Source organism: Ruditapes philippinarum, unplaced genomic scaffold, assembly GCF_026571515.1.
Source record: "Ruditapes philippinarum isolate M1 unplaced genomic scaffold, ASM2657151v2 ctg5478_1_1_1_1, whole genome shotgun sequence".
Lineage (NCBI taxonomy): Eukaryota > Metazoa > Mollusca > Bivalvia > Venerida > Veneridae > Ruditapes > Ruditapes philippinarum.
In genome coordinates this window covers 1-27912 of record NW_026854748.1, presented here as the reverse complement: position 1 = coordinate 27912, position 27912 = coordinate 1, and the positions used below count along the sequence as shown (strand labels likewise).

Here is a 27912-nt window from a genome sequence, read left to right as displayed (position 1 = left end):
AATAAATAAACGGCGACTTTCAAGTTTTTTTTCCGGTAGATGAAAAACTCGGGTGCTAGTTCGTGCAATTTTTCAGGCATTTGAGTTGAACAACTTACGTTCCGTAAGATTTCTGGTTAGCTCTCTCGCACGAGAGACTGTAAAGACTATGGCGGGATTCGACCCCACATCGGCTTTGAAGTCAACAACTTCAACCACTCCACAATGGACGCCCATATATATTTAAAGAGTGTAAAGCGCTATTCAATGAAACATTTTCAATAAATGTATAAAAGAAAAGTAAAATCATTCTATGTCTATATTCTCAGAGTCGTTTCTCTATAAACATAAAGAGAATAAAATGTTCAGGAACAATAAGTCACTCTGGGAGAATTTTTGACTTTTTACCGTTAGGAAACTATTTCGTACATGTGCTGCTCGCTCCTAGTGAAATTATCAAACATATTTCTTACCTTTAGCTTTTTGGGAAGCATTCTTTTTTCAAACAACTTCTTTCTTGTTTACTTTGGAAGCATTCTTTTTCAAGACAACTTTTTTCTTGTGTACTTGTTACAATTCATGTGTATTTCTCAATTCAATATGGGTTTCTAAGTATCCACAATCAATGCAATTAATGAAAAAGACAAAATAATTATACTTTAATGCTAGCAATCGACAGTTTATTTTAAATTGGCATTAGTTAAAGGAAGATGAACATAACTGAGATAATTAACCTTCAATATTAACAACTTAATATCTTATACAATACGAAAGCGCATACCAAGTATATATATATACACAAAATAAAAGATGCGTAAACCAACAAAACAGCAAAAAAAACAACAACAAACAATCAAACACATAATCAACAAAAACAAAATAAACAAATGAATAATCTCTAATCCCACACAAAAATTGAAAAAGGAATACACAATAAATATCACAGTTATCTTCAAACCCTTATATGTATTAAAGGGATGATCAGAATTGTGCATATTTTATAACTTGATTGAAATTTTTAAAAGTCAAAATTTGAACACGCCCAAACTTTAAATGCTGCAGGCTCAGCATTGGTAAATTCAAGTTACAGTCAATACCATTAAAACAGAGAAAAACATAATCCCTACACCGCAAAATTGGAAAAATTTAGGCTCAGTTTGACTGAGCCTGTTCATGCGCTGTACTTGAAATTGCAAGTTAGCGTTCACGCCCCCTAAAGCAGAATTCAACATTTAAACACTTAAGACTGCTTTTGAATGATTTAAACATGAAGAAACTGTTTTGTATATGGTTAAATTAATTGTCACTTTCATATATATATTTATATATGTATTTAAACCAAATATGTTTTGATTTTTTGCCTAATTTGTCTTTTACAAACAGGGCACTCTGCAAGTTGTTCGGCACATATCATACACATTCTATGGTGAGTACAAGGTAGAAACAATGCATTCACAGCGTTAACTTTACACGTCATACAGTACAGCAGGCTCTTAAGGCGAATATTTTCTTCTTTCATTGATCCTGGAAAAAAATATCTAAAGTAGAACAAATTCTTTTTTGTTTATTGCAAATTTTCATATAAACATATATGGATATGAACAAGTAAACGACTAATTGAAGGAATAAACGTGCACACTCTCTATTTAAAAAAAAACTATTCTATGACCTGTGCCTTGATCTTGTTAAGAAACGGTAACCTAGTTAACAAATACCTGAGTGATTGTACCTTCTCTTTTTATGATTGGCTTGTTAAATAATTGTTTAAAACGCAAAACCTTAGGAAAAACTAATTATTTACAATATATAACTCAAACTCACCTGGTTTGTCAACACCTGCTTCATCCTTTTCTCCAGTCTCTAAAGTATCAATGATCTCTATAAGTGTTGGTTTGACGTTTCCTGTAGAAACACAAAAATAATGATATCAATATTTTACCAAATAAAGTCAATTTAATCTAGTTACACAATAAAGATATTCGGTCATACATAATTGGACATTTCCGGTTTTTCGTAGCGGAACATTAAGCCACACCTTTTCCATTCATTGCTAAGTCAACTGCTCACAAACAGTATCACAAACATAAGCACGTGTTCTTTTGTGCAAACCATGTCAACCAGTGACTATGTATCATCTCAGTGTAGCGATTAGATAACAAGTTACCAATTTACATTAAACTGTAAACACCGGAACGGTCCATTCTAGCTTTACATAATGCTTGATAATTTGGAAACAAAAAATAATACCCTTGCTTGCCAATTTCCTTGCAGCAATTTCAAAATCCTTTTCTTTATACCCCATTTCCAAACATGTTTCTCTATGGTCGTTAATATTCGCATTAAACTCATGGTCTTTGAACGTGAGGCGTTCCATTTCACTCGAAATATCGGGGCCTGCTGATGTATTTGCCGGTTTCTCTTCAGTTTCTAGCCTTTTCTATTAAGTAGAACATATGTTACATTTTAATTCGATGCCATATATGAGTTTTAATTCAAAAAGTCTGTGTTCAAATTGTGTTAATGTATTTCAATCATTTCAAAAGACAACACATATAACAAGACAAGCAAGCAAACTACACTGTGCATATCCATATCGGTACCCTCTTTGCGAAATCTGCTGAAACGGCACCCTCTTTGTACATGCACAGGCCACTCTCTGCTAAAAACAAACCAGCGATGGATATCAAGCCAGTAAACATTCATTGCAATAAGGAAAGGAGGTATGACACGTGGAAAAGATGTATACCACGGAAAAAATCTGCGATGGATAACCATACAGTAAAATTTCAATATAATAAGGAAAGAAGGTATGACACGTAGAAAAGATGTATACCACGGAACACTAGAATGTTTTATCTATGTACTGATTTGCCATGTGCCCGTTTTTCATGTACTGCAACTTCACAATAAGCTACAAAAAATCGACATGTCTTACCTCGCCCATCACCTCGACATACTTTTCGGGCTGAAATGAACAAGTGGCTTGATTATGTGATTATGTATGCATCATACTTATTCAATATGTTTATTTACATATCATCTTCGGACAAATGGCAGTACATTGTCAAAAATAAATGTAAAATTCATAAAAACACCCTACTTTCGGTTTTGCAGCGGCACGGGCTACCTCTCTTCATTTGAATTTTTATATCACAGGTACCCTCTCATTTTTAAACACACATAGGTACACTCAATGCACGACATATGATTTTATTTGCGTTAATCGTTAAGTATGTAATATTTACATAAAAGTAAGAAATATTACATACTTAACGATTAACGGAAATAAAAGCATATGTCGTGCCTTGAGGGTACCTATGTGTGTTTAAAAATGAGAGGGTACCTGTGATATAAAAATTCAAATGAAGAGAGGTAGCCCGTGCAGCTGCAAAACCGAAAGTAGGGTGTTTTTATGAATTTTACATTTATTTTTGACAATGTACTGCCATTTGTCCGAAGATGATATGTAAATGAACATATTGAATATGTATGATTCATATATAATCAAGCCACATGTTCATTTCAGCCCAAAAAATATGTCGAGGTGATGGGCGAAGCAAGACATGTCGATTTTTTGTAGCTTATTGTGAATTTGTAGTACATGAAAAACGGGCACATGACAAATCAGTACATAGATAAAACATTCTAGTGTTCCGTGGTATTCATCTTTTCTACGTGTCATACCTTCTTTCCTTATTATATTGAAATTTTACTGTATGGTTATCCATCGCAGATTTGTTTTTAGCAGAGAGTGGCCTGTGCATGTACAAAGAGGGTCCGTTTCAGCAGATTTCGCAAAGAGGGTACCGATATGGATATGCACCGTGAACTATCTTGAAATAAACGATTCATTAAAGTCAATTTTAAAGTCATATTTGACGCTAAGTTATGTTGAGTATGTTAAATTACCTGTATTTCATGGGCGGTAACTGTTTGCACAAGTTTGACATACTCTTCTCCCTTATTCTCTAATACAAATGGACATTCTGGGAACCACCGACAATGCTCTGTCCAGGGATCGTCCTCAGGGTCCCACTTTTTAAGCCCACCATCGCATGCAAAACATCGTACGTGATCGTCGAAACCTGAAAACATTTAATCCACCTGTTGATATTTTATAAGTGAGTTAAATTTTTTGTTAATATTTTATGTTTAAGCATTCTCCCCGAAACAAAACAATGAATTGTGTGTTTTTCATTTCACTTATCAATAACATGTAGAATTTGTGATTATGAATTATTAAACTATTTGTGTTAATTTTTGCAAAAAGTTAATTGTTTTAGATGTGAAAAGCGGCATAACTCTAGAACTACCTATCACTTAGTTATGCCTCTTCTCCTACACCAATAGCAACACTAACAGTTTTCTATTTTCTATTTATTCAAATGTTGACAAAAACATCTGATGTAAAAATAGAGTGGAATATAACATCAAAGTGGAGTAATAAGTTTCAAAACAGGAATAAAGCCGTGCCTTGACATGCTAAACAAGTAATTCAAGTCCATGTTTAAACCTTTAATTCATTTATATACTATGCTCATGTTTGGGTAAAATATTTTCATTGCAGAAATTAATTGAATACTGTCTAATTTGAATAAGTGAATGTATAAGCTTCATTTCCTTACTTGTCAAATTAATTTGGTCTGGTCTTATAGAAAATGCCAGTTTTTTATTGACACTATGTAATCATATTGTGCCTACTTGTATTGTGTATTTAATAGACGTTTATTTTACATTCCAAAAGAGACTATAGTAAGTATAAGTGTTTTTTTTCAATTATTAAATTTAAGCAAAACATATCTAATAATATATAAAACATATCTTTCGGGTTAATGCTCCTAGTTGAACAACGTTGCCTCTTTATGATAGACAAGTATCGTAAATAAGTATCATGATAATACTTGTGAACGTGTTTGAGAAATGGATTCACTATGATTTTAAATGACGATCACGACAACGATGGCAACACAGCGTCTCTGTGCAGCAGGCGGACTAAAATAGACTTACCAGTATAGTAAAGTCCAGCTTCGGCAAGTTGTACTGGAGTTTGCATCAAACTCATTGGCCACTTACTAAACGATGACAGCCTTATATTGTAGGAACTATATTCCGGATGTCGATATCCTGTAAATCATTGTAGAATATATACCACAATCGTTTAATTTTTTTCAACGCAACTTCCTTTTTAAAGAAGATTATAACCGACACTTGCAAAAACTAAACCCATAGCAACACATATTTCGTCAAAAAAATCGGTTTTCATGTTTTCATTATCAATCACATTACAAACGTTATTGATAAAAACATTGTTTTTGTTTTCAAGGATACTAGTACCTAAATTATTCTAGCATTTCTGTCAGTCCTATCTCATAAAATATGTTGCCCAAATTAATTATCTACAGTATTTACATATGTATTACAAATTACGAGCTGGTTGCTGCAAATCATCTTTTCCAAAGTAAATGGAATTTAGCTCATTCATTTTTTTTCAGAAGTTGCACAAAAATGTTGCAGAATTGAATTGCAGTTTTCCAAATAAATGCATTGATAGATATTTGAAATTAAATGTGTATGAGTTTGTACAAAGGACACAATCAGCTGAGTGAGACATATCCAGCACAAGGGTAAGTAAATAAATCTTATAAAAATGCAATTAAGATACTAGTATTGCTTTTGTGTTGGATTTAACGACGCAGCAACACTGAGCAGGTCAATGGCGACGTTCAGCCTTACTGGTGAAGGGTGCCCTCAGGTGCCCCTCCATACATTATTTCAGGCACGAACAGACACCTGAGTAGAACCACAGACACTCCAAAAACTGGCTAGATAGCTTCCCTACATATGTAAATGCCAAAGCTCCTGGCGGGATTCGAACCCAAAGGGGTGAGGGACAAGTTGATTGAAGTCAAAGATTTTTGCTTAATAAGATATTAACGTTATCGAATAAGCTACTTACTGGATGTTTCATTCACAGACAACTGAATATCTTCACTCATTACTTTCTTCTAAAACAGAAAACAAGGCACTTATACTGGAAACATGAACTATGCAGGCACCTACTTACAAAAAATATAAAAGAAATATTATATTACACCTCCTTAATTTATTTTGAAAATTAAACTGGCTATGTTATAAAAAAAAGTGAAACAATAATCAAGAACTATTTGACCAAAATATACATGTATGTACCAAAATTATAACAATAACACAATAAGTTTAGAAATAAATAGAAAGATAGAAATGAGGTAACTTGATGTTTTAGGTTTAGAAGAATAAGATATGACAGTATCGTCAAGAACTACAAATTATAACAAAATATGCACATGTATACTTGTTTTACCTTGATTTGTGACAGAACGTCTTGACCAAGGTATTCTTCAAGATAAATACATTCAGGAGAATTGTTAACATGCTCGTTCAGTGGATTGTCCGCAAAGGAGAAGTCCTTCAGACCAATCCCGCACTGATAGCAACGAACAAGGTCTTCTTGATCTGGATAAAAAACAAATTAAGTTTTGATTGATGAAAACATTCCTTAAGTCCTTATTGTTGAATAAATTTGTTCTGTTCTGTTCTGATCATCATTACATAGGATTTTAAAACTGTCGTAAACATAAGGTAACACAAAAGATGTGATTATCTTAATTTTCATTCTTTTGCAGTATGATTAATATCCTTACTTGTGAAAAAGAAACCGGCATTACATAGTGTTGTAGGGTCTGGCTTTTGTTTATACCATCTGGCGAAAGACTTTAACCTTTGACCGTAGTCTGTGTATTCCGGATACCGAGGAGGTTTCATAAATCTCTTCCTTATATTTTGCTCTGTGTTTCGACGAGTATTGCTCTCTTCGCGAGTAAGTTCATGTTCAAATCTGTAAAACTGATTAGCCTGAGTTGTTAGTGCTGCACCAGCTCCAGGGTGTCGTAGAATTGAGTTGTTTCCTTGGATGTATGATATTGATCTTCCATTCGAGAAAACGTATTCGTCTGTACTCGATCCTTCTGCCCGCTGACTTGGGTCGGATGTGACGTCTCTTCTGGTAAAAGAGGTTTCGAATAATCTGCTCCTGACAATGGATAACATATAATTGTCCGAACATTCGTATCCCGAACAGGTGCGGGTATATACGTACAAGATTTACATTCGCGCCGCGGTTGCAGTACTTTCATGAACATTCTTTTGCAGGACATTCTGTAACCTGCAGATTCGTTTTTCCGTTTTTTCTTCGGTTTTCTTTGCTCGTGTGTTTTGTCTCTAGCATGCATCCTTGATACAGATGATTTTAAAGACGCGTTTTTGTTGAAAACCTTATTTTGTTGCATGATTTCAGGTAATTCTGAAATTGAAATAAATGTATTAAGCCTATTGTTTCCAGAGAAACATACCTTAATATCTTTTGTTTAACAAAAACAAAAGCCACCACCGAGCGGGGGTCATTCTAGACTTTTTCTCATCTAAATTTCAAACACAGCAGAAGAAGAAAATTGTACATGTAGTTAAATGTTTTTTAAATAAAGCATATTTTTGTGTTCAGAATTAAAATTTCATATTTGACCTTAGGCATACTTGAAGTATTCAACATGTCGATGTCCACGATCATTTCTGAGGCATAATGGTCCTTAAAGTCATTCTAAAGTTATAGTTAGTTTATGAGTGAAGGTTAAGTTCATTTTAATCAATTTGATCGATTACAAAGTTATAGCTAGTTTATGAGTGAAGGTTAAGTTCACTTAAATCAACTTGATCGATGTTCTTTTCTAAAGCGTTGTTGTGATCGTATATGACGGCAATTTTGAGAAGTACAAAAATATGACCAATGTTAAAGTTTTCGGACGGCAACAGTAGACTGATAACAGCAACGTCAACGTCAACAAAGTCATGACTTTAACATGGCTAGAATAAAAATAGTCGAGCTAAAACTGATTTCATTGTTCTAAACTTAACTTTGTATCTTTTTATGCGCTGATCCACTAAAAATTCTTAACGCTCGTGTATCAAAATACATGTATAAGAAGTATTTTATGCTTACAGGTATTAAATTTACAAAAAATCGCGTTTGAAAAGAAAGTCGTTCTCGGGAGCCTTTTTTATAATCAAAGAAACGTTTTGTCATAATAAAATAACTTGCTCAGCAGTAATTGATTAAATATATGTTAATTTATATGTTAAATTTGTATCGATAAATAAAACTGTACTATACATTTATGTTGATTACAATCCACCACTAATAAATAAATAATTTTAATGTATATATTAATCCATAAATATGTCAGTTCATCAAATACGTTGGTATATATCAGTAATGTTTGTTAAATCAATATATATCATGTCAATCCTCTATATGGAGCTAAAAAAAACTATTTCGTAACTTTCGTTGTATATTGCAGTATAAACTTCATGATTCCGGTTTTAGCCTGTATATTATATATACATGATAAGTATATAGTCACTGTAGTCGTATTTATACATGATACATACGATTAACTTGCTGTAGGCTACATTTCTATACTTTTTAATTATGTTAATTGAGATTTGGAATTAGTATTTTGTAAAACTCATATATGCATTAGTATATGGATTAACATGATATATGCATATCAGCTCCTTTTGTTTTCTAAGCAAATAATTATCAAACTTGCCCAAATAATTCGTACAGATCATAAACTGTTCACACGACAGAAACAGGCTTTATAGAGAAGCTGAACGGATAATTAATTTTTAATTTTAATAAAAATCTGAAAGAATAGCTCGTCACATAAAAATTAAGTAGAGTTCATATCATTTATACTCTGATGCATCACATTAATTCTAATAACTTTAATCCAAAAATCTAAACTATCTTCATATTTCGGGTATTTCCATTGAGATGTATTTATAAATCTCTGTAATGTTTATTAATAGAAAAACAATAATGAGAATGATTTATTAATAAGAAATTAAAGAATAATTCATAAGTTCACGTTAATGTCACATGCCAATAGTCCGTCTTAAAAAAAACTACTTTAAAGCTACATTTTTTTATATATTATGCAATTAAATAGCAAGCATGTTGAGATATAAATAGAATCCATGGAGTTTTCCATGTTTTAAAAATAGAACAATCTCCCTTAACATATAACATTTATGTACATTATTCATGTTGATTTTGTACCAAACAGTCTTAATATATGTTTACATTTTAAACTGTTTACTACATACTTCGCAATCTTCTGTAAACACATGACACTTTAGATAAATATGATCCTTATTTTTAATACCTTGACATTGCAAAGTAACTTGTTTTCATTCTGTTCACGTAAAAGTAATACTATCTCACACACTGTTAATTAATAGTTAAAGCGTTTTTGGCTTGCAGCCGTAGCCACGGCTGCAAGCCATTTCATATGGAAAACTTGTTCCGGTTAGGTGGTTTCCTGCTTACATCTGTTGGTGCATGATTGAACGGAAAACCAGATGCAATCGTGCCAATCGCAACTTACGGCCTTTTCCGTCACTCTTTGGATTAATGATAATAGCCGATGTAGTTCCGATTGCAATCGTGACAATACGGGCGATTCCATCATACTGCGGAATCAGACGAAGTAATATTACGGAAATCTAAGCTATTTTAGTTACTACGGTAATCCCAGTTTGTTTATATAAATAGGATTTCTATTTTTACTCTATTTATCGGTTTAAACCGTAATAAATTATATACGAAATTGTTCCGTTTCAATTGTTTTTCAAGACGCAATAGTTAGTTTCTTTTATAATTGTTTTTTTTGTCTGTATTAGTTTACAAATCACGCATGATCGAGTTATATTTAGATCTACTGAATGCAATTCAACTTTTTGGTGAGGTAATCTAAAAATAGCCGATGCATATCATTAACCTTGCCACGTGCTGATATACGTATTTGTTATCGTGTAACATATAGTTCATATGTAGTTGATACAAGCTTATTAATTGGTACCACGTAACGAAGTAATCTAGTGCATTTACTTGTCTATAAAGCAAACGAATGATTTTCTCTGCGGAAAAGGGGAAATGAAATGTGCACACTTGTTAGTTTTATACAATAGAGAATAGATTTCAAATCGTTTTGACAAAAAATATTCGTTTTTCAAAAAAAAAAAAAAAAAAAAAAAAAAAAAACTAAATTAGTAAACCCTTTATGATATACAAATACCGTAATTCAAAAAAATTGTGATAATAAATTGGAGAAAAAAATACAACACAATTTTAAAGGGTGTGGATGAAGGCACAACACTGTGCAAGCCTTTCCTTTTAAAAGGAAACTTTATTTTTCTTCAAATAAAATGTCATCAAACGAAATTTTTTTAGCGCACGCTCGTACATTTATATGGAACTAGATGATTAATACATGTCTTATCATGTCGTATAATTTACTTGCTATTCACTTAGTTTACTTGTAACTATCATTAAAATAAGCTGGAAAATGAGAACCCGCCAGATAATCACTCGAAATGCCTATCAAGCCAGCGTCCGAAATCAAATTTTCAATGATGCTATGTTGGTTTAATAACTTATCTAGTGTATTGATATATTTTTTTATATCGAAAATAAGTTAAAAACTGGTTTTCCGATAAAAATATTTTGAAACAACATTACAGACAGTTCAATTTCAGGTTAAACAGATATTTTAAACAATTAAAAGTCTATTTGCTTCGTGTTTGCGCATAATTATATAAACTAATCAAATTAAAACATGTCAAATTGTATCCAACCTTTATGCTGAGGCCTGCAGGCTAACTTAAAGCCCTTTGTTAACCCTTAATTTTTTCGAATTTTCCCGTGGTAGGTCGGTATCTACACGCAACTTGTCCACAACGCCTGATAGTAGGGATTTTTATGCGAGGAGGCTTTTCATCAAGCTTACGTCGGTTTTCTAATTAGATGACCGCTCGTGCCTGAAATATTGCAGGGAGGGGCACCTCAGATTTTCATCCACTGGTAAAGCTGGAAAATCGACATATGACTTTTAAACCGTTGGCATGACAGAAAACTGTACAAGAACAATAAAGGAGAAGAGGAATTTTAGTCATTGATTTTTGCTACAAATTTGTGTACAATTTAATTTTTTTTTTTTAAAAAAAAAGCTCTATTTCTTTCTTCGAACTGTATGTGTTTAGACAGATAAAATAAATACAAAATTATATTTGTTAAATGAGTCAAATACCACTTCGGTGACTAAAGACATAGACATGTTTAAATATGTTAAAATATAATCAAATAAAAATCAGGTTTGTGTTAGGATGGTCAGGAAAACCACTTTATAACACTTTGTAATGTCTTTAAATAATTAGTTAACAAATTTCGTTTAAAATAAGAGTCTGGTATTTCCATATGTTACAGAACAGAACACATAGTTACTATTTATGGATTATATATCCAGATTACACTATACAAGTATAATGTATTATTATATGATCTTATTATAGCTGCAATCTCATTGCCACAGAACATTTTAAAGAATCATATTCATTGGTACACTTGTCAATAATTGTATAACAACATGTGAATAAAATCAGTATAGTAAACAAAATCAAATCAAATGGGTATGAACAATGGACAGTAATAATACGTTATACAATTAATCTTTAAAGTTTTTTTGTCATATGGGTATTGCAGTAAATAAATTTTGACAAATTGTAAAAGCACGAGAAAAAACAGGTGCCCACGAAAAAACATCGTTTTCTTGGTGGATGGATATTACAACCGCGTGATTTCATATAATAACGAAAAGAAAATCATGATTTGCGCCCCAGTTTTATTACAAGAAGAAAGGTTTCTTATGAAAAATGCTTTCGGTATATATTATATACATGTATAATGTCATTATAATTCAATCTGTGAAAAGACTTTACTTAAAAGATATAATACTTACATCTAGTAAGTACTTTAGTAATCAGGAAAACCATGCTGATATAGTTTTGTGCTTTAATGTATTCTTTTAAAAACGTTTTGTCAACTTTCAAAAACTGTCAGAAACATGTGATTACGCATGTTCATGATTATTCAGTTTGCCTAATCTGTCAGATTTGACTGTAATGTCAAACAGTTAAGTATTTTTACAAAATATTGAGAAGTTAAGAATATTTCCCAAATGGTCGAAATATCAAAATCTGTATCCCGTTTATCGTAACACATTTTCAAAATCTAGTTAAGTGCATCCCACAATATTTGTCACGCTACAATATAAATTCGAATAAATTATTACGATCATCATAATTGTACATTAATATGAGGAATGTCATGGTACTGTGAATGATATTGTAAGCTAGCTTAAAAAAACAAAACAAAAAAACAACAACAAAAAACAGCCGATCACAGACATTTTCCACCTTACCAATCCAAATAATCACAGAAAGTGTACTGTATCAATTGTGTAATATTACGTAATACATGGGTCATAAAACTTTATCTTAAACATCGTGTAATACTGACAACAGGTGGTTTAATGATACTTTTTAAAGAGGACTTTTGTATGCGCATTTTGGATCATTGAATCAGTCCCGCATACATTTAAATATCAAATCACGTTTTACGTACATAGCCTTTAACGTCATGCCAAAATTACTAATTTCTGGTGACATAATATGAAATCACGATTCATTAAAGCCTTTAAGTATTAGATAATAGAAAATAGAGTTCGCATTCACAACTTCAGTACTTCCATAATGACATTTTAAAAACCATGATGAGACCTTTACCGAGTAATGTATAGGAAGATATATCGAAATGGCGCCTTTCAGCTCACTTAAATGCAAAAGATGGTTAAATTCATATGCTTGTATACGAATTTTATTTTGGTTAGAATCGAATGCATTTTAAAACTTATGGTGAATCATTTAGATTATATTAAACTGAGCTTTTTTGCTGCGTACAAAATGAAAAAACAAAAACAATTACACGTTATTCTAGCAGCAATACATTAATATTATGTGCTAAGTATTGCATGGAAAACAATTATATACAAAATCTTTCAAATATTTTTTTGTTGTTATTTTTGATGTATTTCAAATAATCATGCAAAGGAACGCGAAATTCTTTTTTTTTTTGAGGATATGTTAAATTCCCATATATATGTGTGGGATTTTTTTTTATCGTTATTGTTTTGCTTTGGATAGAATTTCGGGTTCCTGAACCACAAAATTAATTATATATTATGACGATACATATAATAACATTATGTATATCAAGTGCTAATCTTTTGTTAAATTTTATAAGTGGATAATCTGTCAGGTATGATAGGAACGGCTAAATGTCACAGGTTACACTGTTGGGAACCCTTTTTTATAATTTAAATGGTTTAAGTTATTTCTACCTCACTGTATTGATTTAAAGTTTATAACTTTTGAACTCAAATCTGTATCATCTTTGTAGTCTAATCTATAATATATTTTTAGGAAATATCGAAGTATCGGTAGGTTTTTCTCTTTTTATCACTTGTAAAGTCGATTTGATTATTGATGCTGAATTTTTCGTTCATTTGTCATATCGTAGATTCAACTATTACTAAATTTAGTTATGACACGGTTGATTTGCTTTGGTCGACAAACTGGTCATGGGTAGATGTTTGACTTTTTGTTTTTAGCTAGTTTTATGTATTATTTATTTAAAGCTATTAGGAAATTTATTTTTGTTATGCTGTACTTTAAATACGCATTATGAAATTTCATGGGATCCTTAAGAGGAAACCCATGCGTTTCTCACATAAATATAAGACCGCCTATGTAATATTTTACCAGAAGTCAGAAAAATGAGCAACAGCTTAGTCGCATTTTTAATTACTCTTTATGTGTTCGGATTTTTTCAAGTCGACGGTAAGCATACAACAGATGTTGAATACAAGATAAATCAAATTTGCAATTAGATTAAAAGATAATTAACTGCATTGTGAATTAATTAATTAATTAATTTATTTATTACGTAAATATTTTGACCTTTTAGAAGACTTATTTAGACATCATCTCATTATATGACTATACATAAAGCTACCTTATGAATTAATTATGAGTATACTTTCAGAAAATATTAACGACATAATCTGGAATGTCTGTAATAAGAACTTTCTTTTCTAAAAGGGTCAAATATATCAATGATAATGAAATCAAGTGTGGTTAAAACGGCCTAATATATTCTTATTTTACGGTAAAGGTATAAGACTTTTCTGCGGATCAAAATTACAACCGTATAATACAGACAGTGAAGAATGTATAGAAGGACAAGTAGTCAGCAAGACTTTACAAAGTACAACACAAAGCGGATTGGCTGAAACAAATTCAGTTTTTCAAACAGCAGATCCCATAAGAAACAGAGTCCGTCGTCGTCATTGCAGGTAAAATATCGAAAAATACATAGATATATTAAACGATATTTGTTTTTAACATGTCATTGAATTAACGAATACAAAGTAGTTTCGGGTTTTTAGTAATTTAAAAATTGGTGCCAATATGAACAAATTTTATTTAACGCACTCTGAATCACTATCATAAATGGAAAAAAAAATCAGTTGGTCTTAATAAATAAAGCTTTAAAAAATGAATATATATTATAAGTTTGATTTTTTTGCAAGAATTGTGGTTCTGTTTTCCTAATGATTTGTAGTGTCTCATTAAATGTTCCATTGACCTATATAGTGATGTTTCGAAATTTTAAATTAGAAATCATTTCCATGTATAAATGTTTTACGTTCTGTTTAGTTCTAAAGAGCTCGATAGATCACATTTACTACTGTTGTCAATGAACAATCAATCTAAATGATAATTTAAATGATTTTGGGGCGTTATGTAATAGAAAGAGCACCGAAACACGAGGTTATTTGATTTGTACGAGGGGGCGTAGTCCCCCCAGTATTAATCAGATTACCGAGTGTTTTGGCGTTCTTTCTCTTTTGTATCATAGTCAAACATAAAAACACGTTCCCTGTTGTTACAATATGAAACCCCGGCAAAAATGAACCAATGAACGAGCATCTAAATATGACTGTCGATTTTACTTTCACTGCCGTCACAATATGTAAACCCCAGCAAGAATGAGCCAATCAATGGGCATTCTCTGGAGTGCGGGTAACTAATACCCGCACTCCAGTTAACGCACTGTGCATGTATATGTATACGATTTAACCCTGACACATTTTCAACAGAAAGGTATCCAAACTATGATACAATTGATATATAGATATTTATATCTTGTAGAGATAAGGACGATATATTGAGCTGTAACGATAAAATACACTGTGGGCGTCACGAAGGTTATAAATGTTGTGGTTTTGAACGTTACAACCCAAACATCCAAACATGCTGTCAACAATCAAGTGCCATGTATAGAATACATAATGACAGACCCGAGGAAAGTCACATGTGAGTAAAATAAAATAAAAAAATAAATCACGTGAACTGTGTTATAGAAAACATGTGAAGTACAGTGTTAGGAAAATTCACTCTCGAATGAATGAATAAACAAATAGGACAATAAACTATCAATATCAAATGTGGCTTTAAGAGTCAATACTTATCTCGTGTTTCGAAATAAAAATAACTACATAACATTTAGTCTCTATCTTTATAATTTTCTTTTGCTTTTTCATCTCATTACTATTCTTCTTACATTTCAAAAATAAATAAGTCATCATACTTTTTAAAAGGGATTTATTTTTTAGTTGCTGTCAGTTGAATGTACATATACGAGGATCAAAAAGCATACCATGTGCGCACGTGACTAATAATGATATGTTCTTGCAAAAACCAAAACATCTGAACAACCTTAAAAAAGACCAAAGGCTATGCAGGGACTCGTTTTATGGTATGAATAAAGAAAAAATATGTTGTACTTGATCTTACTTATATAATTCATATAGTTTACATTTAATGTATCGCCTCCGTGGTCGAGGGGTTAGAGTCGCTGACTTCTAATCCAGTTACCTCTCTGGCGTGGGTTCGATCCCCGGGAGATGCTTTGGTACATTAGCGCGGAGGAAGGTTGCCTAGTACTGGTGTAACTCTCCAGGAACGATGGTTAGGAAACTACCCGCCTATATGACTGAAATACTGTTGAAAAAGGCGTAAAATGAAGCAAAAAAACAAACAAACATTTAATGTAAATGCAAGAGTAACTTATAACTATAACTTATGCACAGTGTAGCAAAGTTTGTTAGAGTGATTTAGTAAAAAGGCAATTGTAAATTCATGACATATTTAAGTGATTTGAATAGTTTCATTTTTTAATGTACTCTCATTTGGATTTTAATTTGAATTTTTTAAACTTTTATTCTAGTCTTCAGAATCGATTTAAGGAGTGGAGGACGCGGCGTCACGGCTGTTGTACGAATGTGGGACTGGAAACCTTCAAAGAAAAAACTTAGATTGAAAAAGTCTGGAGCGTTAAAAAAGAAAATGCGTATAAAGTTTGATAAACACAGCAAACCCAAAAACATTGCTAAAAATAGTTTTCTGGTAGTTTCTAAATATAACTATATAGAGGATTCCAATCTATATTTAAAAGCAAATGATGTTTTGTACAGGAGTCCTAAAAAGCACAAAAACATGATAAGAATATTGCGGAAAATTCACAACAAATGTAAAAAACTAGAACTCTTACGTGGGAAATAAGAATTATTGTTTTTATGTATTGTAGCACTGTAAGTAAGTTCATACTTTTAGACTATGCTATATACGTGTGCGTTCTGCGAAATATTTGACACCACTCGTCATTTGATACACATTTAGTATTATAGAATGTTAAAATGGCATTTTTACAAGACATATTTGTCGTACATAAGCAAAATAAATCGCCTTGGCTTTTGACTTCATCAGAGTGATCTACGATGGAATGTGTCATGCCTGGAACTTAAATACATATTTTGAGTTGACACTAACAACGGACTTTATCAATATTTTCAATGTTACAAGCGTGACTCAATTTTCTTTTTACATTTTGTACTTTAATAAGTGTCATTAATGAAGTTGGTGCTAGGGACGTGAGAGATGTTGCACTTTTGTGTAGTAAATAGATTAATCAAGCCAGCAAAGTCTTTCAAACAGTTGATAGTTTTCTCCACCTACAGGTTGTTTCGAGAAAATTATAACAATCATAGCAGTACACAAACAGCTTAATAATATGTTTTTGATAAACAGAAGTATAATTAAATAGATAATTTGATAAATAAATGAATTAGTTGGATTGTTGTTTGGTTGGTTGTTTAATTAAGATCGATTGATTGGTTGATTGATTGATTGAAATTTAGAATAATAAAAATATTGTTACGTTAGAAATATCAATAATAGTGTAGTGTATTGTTTTATTTCGATACGTACTCATTCAAGTCAATATCAAGTAAAATTTAATGCTGTCGTACGAATGCAAAATTTATCTAATGATGTGTAATTTAAACTTGTTGTACTATAAATCTGAGATATGGTTAATAAACATTGTGATAACACTTTTATAGTTTGCTTATACATAATGTATTTTAGTTGGATTGTGTAGGAAGCTAAAAACTAATACACACTTTCCAATCCGTTTCTGTGAGAAAATGAGTGTAAGGTCCTCTGACGGAGTTTGAACCCATGTAACTAGCGATCATTAGATTACTAGTCCGACGTGTTAACCACTTGGCCATGTCGCCATTTCTCACTTTTTGAGTTAGTTATAAATACGTATACACTACAAGACTTTATCAACATAATTTTCATCGCATGACATTACAGTACAGTTTTAATTGTCATGTTATCATTGAGGATTTCAGTTTGAGGGACTCGGCATTATGGGAAGACAGATATATACAAAATTAATGCTTGTAAAACCGATTTCATGAACAAGCGTAACTTACACGCACTAGGCATCTCACTAAGACTTAAAAGTTTCAAAGATACCATTGAGTACACACAATCTTATATCAAATTAACTTATATTTATAAATATAAAGAGTAATCATTTCTCTATTTGAGTTGAGGAGTACAATGCAGGGTACTTATCATGATCACCTGTGTATGAAAACCACTGAACACAATGACTGTCTCGGTTACTGTCAATAATAAAATATAACAGATGTAAATTGTTGTCAAGTACTTCATACCAGTGTTGTCATATATTCTTTCGGGATCATTTATTCCATTACTTTCACTTGATGAAGATTGACTACCACTTAAACCGGTGCTATGGGGCGGGTAACATGTTTATCTTTTCAGTATATCGCATTAACAGTCAAAAATTAAATCACATAAGGCTCTGAATTTGTTGGGGTCTCTGAATGTCAGAAAGGTGAAACTTGTGAGATTATAAACCAATTTGTTTTTGTATAGTGCCATCAATGTTTTCCAGCGTATTAATTGTAGTAAACTGGCTATAAGACTTATTGCAACACTGATATCCAATCCAATGTTTATTTGACTTAAACAATTTGAAAAAATGAGTTGCCTTAAATGGGATTTGAACTCCAGACCTCTCGCATCCTAAGCGAGCGCGCAAACCCTCGGCCACTGTGAATTGGTATGAGAATACCATATTATTCTGAATTAGGTAACTGTTGTTTAACACTGATGTAAGTAATCATGGAGCTTACTTTAAGCATGTGTATCTATAAAGAATAAAACAATATAAGAAATCTTCGACCATTCGGGAATGATTTTACTTCAAAATTAATGCGCCTGTCATTTGACCATCTTTACGCAGTGATCTCCCCTGAATTTTCCGGCGTTAGTGTACATATAAAGGAAAGTAACCGCTTCAGAAAAGCGGACTACTTTCGGCATTTGCAATTAATAGCATTAGAGTCTGAATTTTCGGTACCATTATTTGTTTGGTCTGACGACCCAAAGAATTAAAAACAACAAAAACATAATGTAAATAAAAATCAACCTCTCTGCACATACAATTGAACCTTATATTAGGACTTAGGCCAATTATAAGGCCAATGTCACATTAAAGCCAAGGAAAATTTACGAAATATCTTGTGCGGGAACAACAGCTCTCAGTACATTATAATCTGTTTGGGATCGATTATATTAGATTGAATAAATGAGGGATTCTACAGATGTTCAGACTTTATAAATAGTTAGTCTATATAGTGTTAGTTACACTTGTATCATGAAGTCGGTTTCATAAGCATTTGTCTGTCTTCCCATAATGTCGAAATCCTCAATGATTACAAGACAATTAAAACTTTACTGTAATGTCATGAAATGAAAATTATGTTGATTAAGTCTTGTATTGTATTAGTATTTATAACTTACTCTAAACGTGAGAAATGACGACATGACCAAGTGGTTAACACCCCGGACTATTAATCTAATGATCGCTAGTCGCGTGGGTTCAAATCCGTCAGGGGCAAGTCATTGTTACCTTATGCAAGAAACTTTACCCTCATTTCTCAGTACTGGTTGGTTTTCTAGGAACGGATTCGAAAGTGTGTATATAAGCTTATAGCTTCCCACGCGATACAACTAAAATAAATTAAGCTAGCTTAAGGTCATCAGCGTACCCGTTTATATACTATGACATGACGTGAACGCTGAAGATAACCCCGCAGGGAAAGTCCACCAATAATCGTGCCAGGAATCTGACACGCTTGTATTCATTTATCGAACATACCATGATACCTTGATAACATTATAAATTATCTGCTGAGAAGCCAAGGATGGACAAATAAAAATCTTATTACGAACTTAAACTACCTAATAGTTTCCGATCGGTAAAAATTTCGTCACTTGGCCGCCATATTGCCTAAATGTTTGACCACGTGATTACGAGATTGACCTTTACGAACCCATGTTCTTCCAATATTTTTATAAATAACATTTTTTAAAGATATTGAAAAGGGTGACTTTTGTATTCAATAAAATCATATTTAAGTACATTTGTATTAAAAAATAAATGAAAATGAATAAAAACATTATCTTGAATAAAAATATTGAAATCATGTCAACAAAGATGTTCTAGATATAGTACACGACTGTACTCTAATCAGTTCCCGCGAATGATGTCAAACGAGGTCTCGCGTGGCACCAAAATGTCATTGCCGACTGTAGTCGGTGTAATTGATGTTTTACAGATAATAGGCAATTTTTATGACGGTATTAATATTTTGATACTTTAATTGGTTTTTGTTTGTTTGTTTGTGTCATTTTACGCCTTTTTCCAACAGTATTTCAGTCATATAGGCGGGTAGTTTCCTAACCATCGTTCCTGGAGAGTTACACCAGTACTTGACTACCTTCCTCCGCGCTAAACTACCAAAGCATCTCCCGGGGATAGAACCCACGCCAGAGAGGTAACTGGATTAGAAGTAATCGACTCTAACTACTCGACCACGGAGGCGGTACCTTAATTGGTATAGAACAATGTTAATTGGTATAGAACAATGTTTAAATAATTGTTTTATCGTAAAATGCACAAGAATTGAATGGGTCAAGTGTATTTGCAAGTGAAAAATAAGGTTAAATCAACTTATGTTATTCTGGTTAGGTTTCGTAACGGGTCTAATCCAAAACTTTAATGCCGCTTCAGATGAAAAACAAAAATGTAAAATAGCGGCTTATAAAGTTTTGGAAGCCAGAACTATGTATAAGCAAACTCTAAAAGTGTTTTCTCAATATTTATTAACCATATCTCCGATTCATAGTACAACAAATTTAAATTACACATCATCAGATAAATTTTGCATTCGATAAAGTTTGCATTCGTTAGTAATAGAAATAAAACAATACACTTTCATTGAAATATATGATCAACCAACCAAACAACCAATTCCAACCAACTCATTTTTTTATTAAGGATAGACTGATTAAAATTATCTAATTAATCATACTTCTGTTTATCAAAAACATATTATTTAACTGTTTGTGTACTGCTATGAATGATAGACTTTTCTCGAAACAACATGTAGATGGATAGATCTATCAACTGTTTGAAAGACTTGGCTGGCCTAATTAATCTGTTAACTGCACAAAAGTGCAACATCTCTCACGTCCCTAGCACCGGCATAATTAATGTTCATCTCTTAAAGTACAAAATGTATAAACAAATTTAATCACGCTTATAACATTGAAAATGATGATTAAGTCCGTTCAAAATATGAAATTAAGTTCTAGGCATGACACATTCCATCGTACATCACTGTGATGAAGGCAAAGGTCAAGGCGATTTATCTTGTCTTATGTACGACAAATACGTCTTGTAAAAATACCTTTTAACATTCTATAATACTAAATGTGTATCAAATGACCAATGGTGTCAAATATTGCGCTGAACTAACACGTACATAGCAAAGTCTAAAAGTATGAACTAACTTACAGTGCTACAATACATGAAAGCAATAATTCTTATTTCCCACGTAAGAGTTCTTGTTTTTTTAAACATTTATTTTGAATTTTCCGCAATATTCTCATCATATTTTTGTGCTTTTTAGGACATCTGTACAAAACATCATTTGCTTTTAAATATAGATAGGAATCCTCCGAATAGTTATATTTAGAAACTACCAGAAAACTATTTTTAGCAATGTTTTTCGGTTTGCTGTATTTATCAAATTTTATGCGCATATTCTTTTTTAACGTTCCTGACTTTTTCAGTCTAAGTTTTTTCTTTGAAGGTTTCCAGTCCCACATAAGTACAACAGCAGTGACACCGCGTCCTCCACTCCTTAAATCGATTCTGAAGACTAGAATAAAAGTTGAAACATTTCAAATTAAAATCCAAAGAGAAAGTACATTAAAAATATAAAATTATTCAACTGATGTCAATGTGTTATCAATATACCTTTTTTATTAACTCATTTTAACGGAGGTCCACAAACTTGAACTAGAAACTTGCACAAAAGTTATTGGAATAGCCATACATCAAAATGTTACACAAAGATTTTAAATATATTTCCACCCCGTCATGTAAAAAAATCCGGAGAGGAGTCACTTTAACAAAATTTGCTACATTGTGTATATGATCATAAATTACTCTATCACGCTCTTTAAATGTAAACTTCGTAATGTAAAGTACAACATAAGCTTTTCTATATCCAAACCATGAAACGACTCCCTGCATAGCCTTTGGTCATTTCTTAGGTTCTTCAGATGTCTAGGTTTTTGCAAGAACATATCATTATTAGCCACGTGCGCACATGGTGTGGTTTTTGAGCCTCGTATATGAACATCCAACTGACAGCAACTAAAAAATAAATTCCTTTTAAAAAATATGAGAATATTTTTTTTTTGAAAAGTAATAAGGATAGTAATGAGAAAAATAGCAAAAGAAAATTATAGATATAGAAATTAAATGTTATGTAGTTTTTTATTTCCAGAAAACATGAGATAAGTATAAGTATTGATTCTTTAAGCCAAATTTGTTATTGATAGTTTATTGCCCTATTTTTATTCATTGTTCAATGAAGAGAGCGTGTTGTCCTACCCCTATACTTTACATGTTTTCTATAACACAATACACGTGATTTACTTAGTTTTTATTTTACTCACATGTGACTTTTCTCCGGTTTGTCATCATGAATTCTATACATGGCACTTGATTGTTGACAGCATGTTTGGTGGTTTGGGTTGTAACTTTCAAAACCGCAACATTTGTAACCTTCGTGACGCCCGCAGTGTATTTTACCGTTACATCTCAATATATCGTCATAATCTCTAAAATATATAAATATTTAAATCTTATACAACGGCCCTAAATCATTTAAATTATCGTTTAGATTGATTGTTCATGGACAACAATATTAAATGTGATCTATCGAGTTCTTTAGAATCAAACAGACTTAAAACATTTATACATGGAAATGATTTCTAATTTATTTAAAAGTTCGAAACATCACCAATGGAACATGTAATGAGACACTACAAATCATTAGGGAAACAGCACCACAATTCTTGCAAAAATTCAAACTTATTATAGATAAATTTTAAGTTTTATTTATTAAGACCAACTAAGTTTTCCATTTATGATATTGATTCACAGTGCGTTAAATTAATTTGTTCATATTGGTACCAATTTTAAATTACTAATAACCCGAAACTACTTTGTATCCGTTTATTTAATGACATGTTAAAGACAAATATCTTTTTTATCTATGTAATTTTCATATTTTACATGCAAGGCCGACGAAGTACTCTGTTTCTTAAGGGATCTGCTGTTTGAACGAGTGAATCGGTTTCAGTCAATCCACTTTGTGTTGTACTTTGTAAAGTCTTGCTGACCACTTCTCCTTCTATACACTCTTCAATGTCTGTATTATAAGGTTGTAATATTGACCCGCAGAAATGTCTTATACCTTTATCGTAAAATAAGAATATATTAGGCCGTTATAACCACACTTGATTTCATTATATACCGTTTAGAAAAGAAAGTTCTTATTACAGACAATCCAGGTAATGTCATTAATATTTTCTGAAAGTATACTCTTAATTAATTCATAAGGTAGCTTTATGTATAGTCATATAATGAGATGATGTCTAAATAAGTCTTATAAAAGATCAAAATATTTACGTAATAAATAGATAAATTAATTGATTGATTCACAATTCAGTTATTTATCTTTTAATATAGTTGAAATTTTGATTTATCTTGTATTCAACATCTGTTGTATGCTTACCGTCTACTTGAAAAAATCCGAACACATAAAGCGAAATAAAAAATACAACTAAATGGTAGCTCATTTTTATGACTTCTGGTAAAATATTGCATAGGTCGCCTTATATTTATGTGAGAAATGTTTAAATGTATACGCATGGGTTTCCTCGTTTAAAATCCCATGAAATTGCATAATGCGTATTTATAGTACAACATTACAAAAATAAATTCCATTTTAGATTTAAAAAATGTATTATATACAACTAGCTAAAACAAAAAGTCAAACATCTACCCATGACCGGTATGTCGACCAAAGCAAATCAACCGTGTCATAACTAAATTTATAAATTGGTGAATCTATACGATATGACAATAAAACGATGTCACATTCCAAATTTAACATAAATTGTAACGGCACTGCAATAGAAGCGTCCACATCCATGAAATATCTTGGGGTAACTATTGATTAGTACCTGTCGCAGACTCAGTTATTCAGAAGGCTAACGCCAGGTTAAATTTCCTTTACCGTAAGAAAGATTTCCTTACACAGCATACTAAAAACTGCTTGTCAAATCCTTAATTCAGTGCCACTTTGACTATGCCTATTGTGTCTGGTATTATGGTTTACCTCAGGTCTTGAAAAATAAATTGCAGTCAACACAAAATAAAATGATGAAATTCGGTTCATATTGGCCCTTCCCATATTAAATCCCTTAATTGGTTACCAGTTTGTAAAAGAGTTGAACAAATTATGTTATGACATGTTTTTGAAGGTTAAAAACCAAATTGCCCCAGGGTACTTAGGTGATTGTTTTGTTTCTCAGGAATCTGTGCATTCTTATTGCACCAGACTGAGCAAAAAAAGGAGGGTATTGTCTTCCTAACGTTGAAGGTTCTTGGTCAAAGTCTTTGAGTTTTATTGGTGCTAAGCTATGGAACAGTCTTCCAACTTGTATAACTGAAATTAACAAATTTCATCGTTTTAAGGTAGCTATCAAAACTCACTTTTTAAGTAATAAGTTATAAACTTTAATCAATAGTTAAAAACCTTAATTTGCTGAATTTGTCCGTGGTAGTTCGGTTAAGGCCGGTATCTGCATTTTTGCGAAATCAAATTCTGCTAGGGATTTTTTTGCGACGAAGCTTTTCATCAATCCTACGTCGGTTTTCTTATAAGATGACCGTTCATACCTGAAATATTGCACGGAGGGCTTCACCCACTGGTAAAGCTGGAAAATCAACATAAAACTTTTAAACTGCCGGCATGACTTAAACCAGTACAATAACAATCAAGGAGAAGAGGAAGTAGAAGAAATTGACAAGAATATTTTCTTTTGAAATTGTTGATAATAGATGGGTGCTAATTCCGCTGATTACATAAATCACGATAAAGGACTACCTCTGGGTAACAACATGCTGTAGCTAAGTCAGAATAGATAAAGTACTCGGTGCTTTTTTATCATTTATATAATGTGTTGAGTGTTGCTACAAACTGTACGTTTACGACTGTGTACATTCAAAATTCGTACTGTATTTGTTTAGATAAAGAAAAATAGATATTTAATTATATTTGTAAAATGAGCCAAATACCACTTCGATGACTAAGGACATAGACATGTTTAAATGTGTTATAATATAATCAGATAAAAATCAGGTTTGTATTAGGGTGGTCAGGAAACCAACTTTAAGTTGTTATGAAATTCAGCACTTTATAATGTCTTTAAATGATTATTAACACTAATTAAGCTGGTTAACCAATTTTTTTTTAAATCTTAAATGACAGTGTGGTATTTCGGAATGGAAGGACGCAGAGTTAAATGTAATTATAGTAAACAAAATCAATTCAAGTATGAACAATAGACAGTAATATATGGGTATTGCAGTAAATATAAGTGTATAAGTTCGCACGAAAAAAAACAACAAAACGTTTTCTTAGATGATGGATATTACAATGTTAAATAGGATAACAAAAATCATGATTTACGTCACATTGTTATTTCATTCATAAAAAATGGAGCGATGACTATCTACGCAATATACTGACTTAGTCAATTCATAAAATAATAATCTTAAACTATCAACGAAGAATGCGTTACGACATATATAATCTTATCTTTCATCATTTCATACATAAAGCATTATTTACCTTGCTATTACATTTTCATGTTAAAAGACTACAAGAGAAGTATTTAATATAGTTGAGGATGGAGGCAGGTAGTTGTCATTTTCGTTGTACAGTTCGTGCTGACGTAGAGGAGGCCGTACGAGGCCGTGTGAGACAGTGTAACGTTACTGTTTCGTGTCTGCCACGAATGATTCGTACTGGAACCGTATTGGTAGTATTGCCTTCGTTTGAAACTGTGTGTGCACTCGTGTGTGAATCGTATTGTGATCATGTGACATTCGCGTGTTAATCGGGTATTGGATGTAGGACTTGGGGACGGTCTCGAACGATTCTATACGATTTATTTACGATCTTGACACGACTGGGCTCACTCGTGGAGTGGACTTCAAAAACGATTGTATGTACTGTCTCACACGGGCTCTTATGGTCGCTTATACGATCATACCCGGACACGACATCCGTGCCAGCTTTTTAAAAGTTTTGAAAATCATACACCGCTTACACGGATACACACGAATGGCCCGCGTGTTACTCGGATAACGCCTCGTTTGGTTCGTTTACACCTGTACCTGTTTTCTGTGTGAGACAGGCCTTAAGCAAATCTTCGGTGCGAAGAAGAGGGGTCATAGTGTTTAAGTCATTTTTTATAATTATATTTGATTATGTCAACATGTTTACAGTATCTTACAAAAAGGGGCACCTTTACTATAGAATTATGGCCGGGCGTATGTATTCTTTAATGTAAATGACCCCGATCATATTTTTAAAAATATTGATCCTTATAATATTACGACTCAATACATGAAGTAAATTAGTCGAATCTTCAAATGATGAACATTTCCTTCAAATCCATCTTTTAAAAAAATTATTGAATGCTGTTCAAATTAATGGGAATATATATACATGTATATACACATGTTGTAGTTGTCTATCCTGAAGTTTTAGAACTTTCAAAGATACCATTTCGTACACAAAAGCTTGAAACAAATAAGCTTATTTATCAATATAAAGAGGAAACATGTCTCCATTTGATTTGATGACTACTCTATGCGGAGTACTTATCATGATCATCTGGGACAAAATGACTGTGTCGGTTACTGTCAATACTATAATATAACAGATGTAAAATGTTGTCAAATACTTCATCCCAGTGTTGTCATATATTCTTTCGGGATCATTTATTCCATTACTTTCACTTGATGAAGATTGACTACCGCTTAAACCGGTGTTATGGGGCGTGTAACATGTTTATCTTTTAATGAACAGTCACAATCAAATAATAAAAACAACAAGATCACATAATAAAAGAAAGTCAACCTCTTTTCATATACAATTGAACGTAGGTCAATGGTAAGGTGAAGTCACATCAAAGCCAAGGAAAATTTACGAGTAATGCTGTGACGGCATCAACAGCTCTCAGTACTTTATAATCTGTTTGGGATCGATTGTATTAGATTGAATAAATGAGTGATTCTACAGATGTCCAGACTTTACTAATAGTAAGTCTATAATATTTTTATAGTGTTAGTTACACTTGTATCATGAAGTCGGTTTCATAAGCATTTGTATACCGGGTGTATCTGTTTTCCCATAATGCCGAAATCCTCAATGATAACATGACAATTAAAACTGTACTGTAATGTCATGCGATGAAAATTATGTTGATAAAGTCTTGTATTGTATTAGTATTTATAACTTACTCTAAACGTGAGAAATGACGACATGGCCAAGTGGTTAACACGTCGGACTATTAATCTAATGATCGCTAGTCGCATGGGTTAAACCCCGTCAGGGGCAAGTCGTAGTTACCTTATGCAAGAAACTGTACACTCATTTCTCAGTTCTGGTTGGTTCCAGGAACGGATTCGAAAGTGTGTCTATAAGCTTATAGCTTCCCAAACAATCCAACTAAAATAAATTATGCATAAGCTAGCTTAAGGTCTTCAGCGTACCCGTTTATATACTATGACATGACAATGCCGCATGAGATGAAAAACAAAAATGTTAAATAGCGGCTTATAAAGTTTTGGAAGCCAGAACTATGTATAAGCAAACTCTAAAAGTGTTTTCTCAATATTTATTAACCATATCTCAGATTCATAGTACAACAAATTTAAATTACACATCATTAGATAAATTTTGCATTCGATAAAGTTTGCATTCGTTATCAATAGAAATAAAACAATACACTATTATTGATATTTTTAACGTTACAATATTTCTATTATTCCAAATT

General features: G+C 32.1%; 2 protein-coding genes and 1 long non-coding RNA gene across 3 annotated transcripts; 1 reads left to right on the top strand and 2 right to left on the bottom strand.

Annotated features, from left to right (window-relative positions):
* Window positions 1-631: 631 nt before the first annotated feature.
* LOC132740924 (baculoviral IAP repeat-containing protein 7-B-like) lies at window positions 632-8329 on the bottom strand. The gene is made up of 9 exons (XM_060728988.1): window positions 8183-8329; window positions 6660-7318; window positions 6320-6471; window positions 5936-5984; window positions 4987-5103; window positions 3889-4064; window positions 2227-2416; window positions 1801-1881; window positions 632-1503 (listed from the first exon to the last, which is right to left on the bottom strand). The coding sequence occupies exons 2-9, from the start codon at window positions 7063-7065 to the stop codon at window positions 1313-1315; spliced, it is 1362 nt and encodes a 453-aa protein (XP_060584971.1). The 5' UTR covers window positions 7066-7318; window positions 8183-8329; the 3' UTR covers window positions 632-1312.
* A 5365-nt stretch (window positions 8330-13694) lies between these two features.
* Window positions 13695-17426, top strand: LOC132740923 (uncharacterized). Its single transcript, XR_009627224.1, has 4 exons — window positions 13695-13809; window positions 14144-14324; window positions 15184-15790; window positions 16262-17426. It is a non-coding gene; the product is annotated as an uncharacterized LOC132740923 (long non-coding RNA).
* Window positions 17427-20566: 3140 nt separating this feature from the next.
* Window positions 20567-23703, bottom strand: LOC132740922 (uncharacterized). The gene is made up of 5 exons (XM_060728987.1): window positions 23574-23703; window positions 23072-23252; window positions 22450-22614; window positions 22002-22144; window positions 20567-21644 (listed from the first exon to the last, which is right to left on the bottom strand). The coding sequence occupies exons 1-5, from the start codon at window positions 23635-23637 to the stop codon at window positions 21307-21309; spliced, it is 891 nt and encodes a 296-aa protein (XP_060584970.1). The 5' UTR covers window positions 23638-23703; the 3' UTR covers window positions 20567-21306.
* Window positions 23704-27912: the final 4209 nt, after the last annotated feature.